Source organism: Otolemur garnettii, unplaced genomic scaffold (assembly GCF_000181295.1).
Source record: "Otolemur garnettii isolate 467f Iridium unplaced genomic scaffold, OtoGar3 scaffold00018, whole genome shotgun sequence".
Taxonomy (NCBI): Eukaryota; Metazoa; Chordata; class Mammalia; order Primates; family Galagidae; genus Otolemur; species Otolemur garnettii.
In genome coordinates, this window is record NW_003852413.1 from 22,432,668 (window position 1) to 22,437,659 (window position 4,992).

General features: G+C 54.4%; 1 protein-coding gene across 1 annotated transcript in view; it reads left to right on the top strand.

Moving 5' to 3' along the window:
• The window catches only part of HAP1 (huntingtin associated protein 1), a 9,263-nt gene extending 4,271 nt beyond the window's left edge, over positions 1–4,992 (top strand). Inside the window, 5 exon segments of the mRNA XM_012803000.2 lie at positions 1,885–2,015; positions 2,362–2,436; positions 3,075–3,166; positions 3,470–3,508; positions 4,519–4,992. Coding sequence (XP_012658454.1) covers positions 1,885–2,015; positions 2,362–2,436; positions 3,075–3,166; positions 3,470–3,508; positions 4,519–4,954 — 773 coding nt within the window. The 3' untranslated portion in view covers positions 4,955–4,992.

The window sequence follows — 4,992 nt, forward strand, 5'->3', positions numbered from 1 at the left end:
ATAGCTCACAGCAACCTCCAACTCCTGGGCTCAAGCGAGTCTCCTGCCTCTGCCTCCCAAGTTGCTGGGACCACAGGCACCCGCCACAATGCCTGGCTATTTTTTTTTTTTTTCGGTTGCAGCCATCATTGTTGTTTGGCAGGCCAGGGCTGGATTCTAACCCGCCACCTTAGGTGTATGTGGCTAGTGCCTTAGCCACTTGAGCCACAGGTGCCGAGCCCATCTCAAACTCTTGAGCTCAAGCAATCCATTTGCCTCAGTGTCCAAAAAGTACTAGGATTACAGGTATGAGCCAGCATGCTCAACACAAATGAGTTTCTAAAACCAAATCTGGGGCTAGGAGTGGTGGCTTACACCTGTAATCCTAGCATTCTATGAGAGCCGAGGCAGGGGGATCTCTTGAACTGGGCATTGTGGTAGATGTTGTAGTCCCAAATACTTGGGAGGCTGAGGCATGAGGATTGCCTGAACCCAGGAGTTAAGGTTGTGGTGAGCTAGGCTGACACCATGGCACTCTAGCTTGGGCAACAGAGTGAGACTTTGCCTCACAAAAGAAAACAAATAAAACACTCCCAAGCCCAAATCTGGATGAGTGTCATGTATGTACTTGTAGTCCCAGCTGCTTGGGAGGCTGAGGCAAGAGGATCCTTTGAGCTCAGGAGTTCTGGACTATAGTGTGCTATGCTGATTAGGTGGCCACACTAAGGTTATCATCAATATGGTGGCCTCTCAGGAAGCAGGGGACCACCAGTTTGGCTAAGAAGGGGTGATATGCCCCAGGTAGGAATTGGAGCAGGTCAAAACATCAATGATGATCAGTAGTGGGATGGAACCTGTGAATGGCCACTGCTCTCCAGCCTGAGCAACACAGTGATAGTCTATCTTTAAAAAAATAAAATAAAATAAGATCTGACCATGTCACTTCTCTGCTTCCACCCCCCTTCCCCCATTGGTCAAAGGATAAACCCTAAACCCTTCCCAGGCCTTTGTGATCTGGGCCCTGCCCACCGCCCCAGGCACTGCCCTGGGGTTTGAGGGTTGCCTCTGGGTGCTGTCACACTCAGCTTGGGCCTCTGTCTTCCCTGGTCTGCCTGACCAAGCCTAGCTTGCCTAATGTTTTTTTTCCTTTCCTTTTCTTTTTTTGAGACAGAGTTTCACTATGTTGCCTTCAGTAGAGTGCTGGGGCATCACAGCTCACAGCAACCTCAAACTCTTGGGCTTAAGTGATTCTCTTGCCTCAGCCTCCCAGGTAACTGGGACTACAGGCATGTGCCATGATGCCTGGCTTTTTTTTTTTTTTTTTAAAGACAGAGTCTCATTATGTGGCCCTCGATAGGTAGAGTGCTGTAGGGTTACAGCTCACAGCAACTTCCAACTCTAGGGCTTAAGTGATTCTCTTGCCTCAGCCTCCCAAGTAACTGGAACTACAGGGACCTGCCATAACGGGCTATTTTGTTGTTGTTGTTATTGCAGTTGTCATTGTTGTTTGGCAGGTCTGGGTTCAAACTTGCCAGCCCTGGTGTACGGGCCGGCGCCCTAACCACTGAGCATAGGCGCCGAGCCTTGCCTAGTATTCTTAGGTTAGTGACGGCTCCTTCCAGAATTCCTTCCGAGACCTTGCAAGGCTGGCTTAGGTACTGCAGCTGTGGCCCTTGCCCCCATATGCCCTTGACACTGGCATTATGGTCCATATTATTCACTATTGTGATCTGTCTCCCCACAAGCCTGGAGCACCGCTCAGTGTGTGTAGTCAATGAACGTGTCTTGAAAAGATTCCCTGAGTGGGGAAGGCTAAGTCCTGTGGAGCCTGGCAGTTCACAACAGTGGGGCAGATGGAGGCATCTGGGGAGGGCCAGTGCTGACCTCCCCCTTCCCTGCCCCCAGCGGAGGCCAGCCAGCAGATGGCCGAGCTGTCAGAGGTGTTAGTACTCAGGCTGGAAAACTATGAGCGGCAGCAGAAGGAGGTCACCCAGCTTCAGGCCCAGGTCGTGAAGCTACAGCGGCGCTGCCAGTCGGTGAGGCAGGGTGTGGGTGGGAACTTCCTGTTGTGGCCCCACAGGACTCAAGCCTCCTTATCCTGCCCCCACCTCATGGCTCCACCAGGCCCATGGGGAGAAGTTGGGGAAGTCCTCAGGGAGCCCCTGTCCTGCCCACTTGTTCCAAGGAGGGACCAAAGCCTCCCAGAATCTTCTAAGACCATGGCTGTGTGACTGCCTGCCCTATTTGCCCTCATTCCATGTGACTTCTTACTTCAGGGTCTACCAAAAACTTGCTGGTGTGCTTGAGGAGACTTGTGGGAAGTAAGAGCGTGCCTGGATGGGGCCGCCTCATTGGGGGTTCTCTGGTTTTGTGTCCTTCCAGTATGGGGCTGAAACTGAAAAGTTGCAGCAGCAACTGGCTTCAGAGAAAGAAATCCAGATGCAACTCCAAGAAGAGGTGAGGCTCGGAGAAGAGGCGAGGCTACCCCGGGCTCCTGCCCTGCCCTTGGCCCAGAGTGGGGAGCTAAGGGCCTTGGAAGCTGCATGACTTTATAGACAGGACAAGCAGCTTACTGGCAGGGACTGGGTCTCATCCCTTTGTGCCCCTTCCATGTCTGGCAAGGCCCAGTGGGTGGTGGTTCAGTTGAGGTCTGAGTGGAGTGGAGCCCAGGCTCCCTGCATGACACTCTTTGGGTCTAGAGCGGAGCCTCTTGCCCCTTAGCCTAGAGAGATGGTAGGCAGGAGAGCTGGGCTGGGTGGGCCTGGGTGGGCCTGGGTCCCAACAGAGCCTGTGGGTGGGTTCAAAGCTGCAGGAGCTGCGGGAGAAGCACTCGGATGGTCGGGGCATGCTGATTGAGACCCAGGAGGAGGCGAAGACCCTCTGCCAGCAACCCCCAGTGTCCACTGGGTCCATCACCCACTACGCATACAGCATGCCTCTGGTGAGGACCCTCCCTTGGCTGCCTGCCTTCTAACCTCTGTGTGCCCATATCTCAGCCCAGCTGGCTGTTTGGTATCCTTAGTCCCCTGCTGTGCCTGGGACTGTGGGTGAAGGTTCAGTGGGGTCATTGGTAATGTCCCCCATCTCCACTATAGCATGCACTTACTGGTTTCCAGGAGACTCTTGCTGAGGAGCTCAGAACATCTTTGCGGAGGGTTATCTCAGATCCTGTGTATTTCACGCAGAGGTGCGTTGCTGGGCCCCTGCCTGGAACACTCACCCTCACCTGCTGGGTAGACAGCAGCCTTTCCTGTGATGGGGAGGGGCTTTGTCTCATGCTCTGACCTCCCTTGCTTCTGTGGGCCCCCTCCTCTGCGTCCCAGCACCCACCTTGGTGGCTTCCCTGGCCTGTTCCATGTGTTGCTCCTCTCTGTTGAAATGAGCAGCTTGGGTCCATCACTTCTCCCTGAGCTTGCATGACTGGGCCCTGGGGACTCTGCAGTTTCAGGACACTGTCTCAGGACACTGAAGGTCCTTTTCTCTGCTGAAGGAATTATGGAAGGCCTAGAGGGGAGACATCAAACTTGAGGTAAGCTGGCAGTGGCACCCCCATCACCTGTCCTCACCTTTCAGCAGCCACACAGCCACCTGCTGCTGGTTCTGCCACCCTGCAACCCCGTTCTCTGGGCTGGCTGGGCTGAGAGTTGTTCTGGGAAGAGGTGGTCCCCTTTTCTTTCCGTAGGTGGCTATCTGATCTCAGGCTCCTCTGAGTCGGGACCAAAGCTGCTTCTTCACCTAGCCGGGGCAGAGAGACAAATGGGCATTGGCCTAGGAGCTGGGAACATGTGGGACCAGCTCCCAGCTTGGTCCCTTTATTGGCTGTGTGTGCTTGGGAAACTCACTTGACCTATCTGAGCCTGACTAGAAGAATGGATTTGTTTGTTTGTTTCTTTTTCTTTTTTTTTTTTTTAAGACAGTTTCACTTTGTTACCCTCAGTAGAGTCCTGTGGCATCACAGCTCACAGCAACCTCTAGCTCTTGGGCTTAAGCGATTCTCTTGCCTCAGCCTCCTAAGTAGCTGGGACTATAGGCACCCACCACATCGCCCGGCTATTTTTTTGTTGCAGTTTGGCCTGGGTGGGGTTTGAACCCGCCACCCACAGTATATGGGGCCAGTGCCCTACTCACTGAGCCACAGGCACTACCCAAGAATGGATTTGTTTCTATGGTAACTAGATGTGAGTGGGCTGTGAAGGTTAAACAATGAAGGAGAGGCAGAGGGGGCATTGTTCCTGCTGGTCTCTTCCATGCAGCAGGGTAGGGGAAAGACGGGAGGGTGGGGCCTACACAGTATCGGTGATCATTCTTCCTCCCTCCCACCAGGGGCATGGGCTGGTACCCAGTGCCCCTCTCCCTGGCTAGGACAGACTGGGAGAAACTGTCTGGGCCTAGGTGTAGACTTGAGGAAGGGTGGGCCTGGTGATTGGACTTTCCTCCTTAGTAGAGGAAAGAAAATGGAAATGGGCAGAGAGTGGCTGGGCTCTCTGGCTGGGGGTGGCTTGGAGAAGGACGGAAAGGCTTTGCTGTCTCCTTGCCCAGATACATTCATCGATACAGTGAGGAACAAGAGCAGGAACAGGGATTCGAGGCTGAGGAGGAGTTGATGCCGGGGGAAGATTTCGTGCCTGCAGAGGGGCTGGTACCCGAGGAGGAGCTGGGGGCCACAGAGGAGGTGGCAGCTGAGGAAGGGCTGATGGATGAAGGAGAGCTGGTGTCCGAGGAGACTGAGGCCTGGGAGGAGGTGGAGCCAGAGCTGGATGAGGTCACTCGAATGAACCTGGTGACATCAGCCCTGGAGGCCAGCGGCTTGGGCCCTTCACACCTGGATATGAAGTATGTGCTCCAGCAACTGACCAACTGGCAGGATGCCCATTACAGGCGGCAGCTGAGACAGAAAGTGCTCCAGAAAGGTGAGTGCTCCCGTGGGAGCCTCACTCCGGCCAGCCAGACAAGCTGCAGGTTGTCAAGCCGATAATAGGTGGATGAAAGGTGAGGGTAGGTGAGCTCCCATGG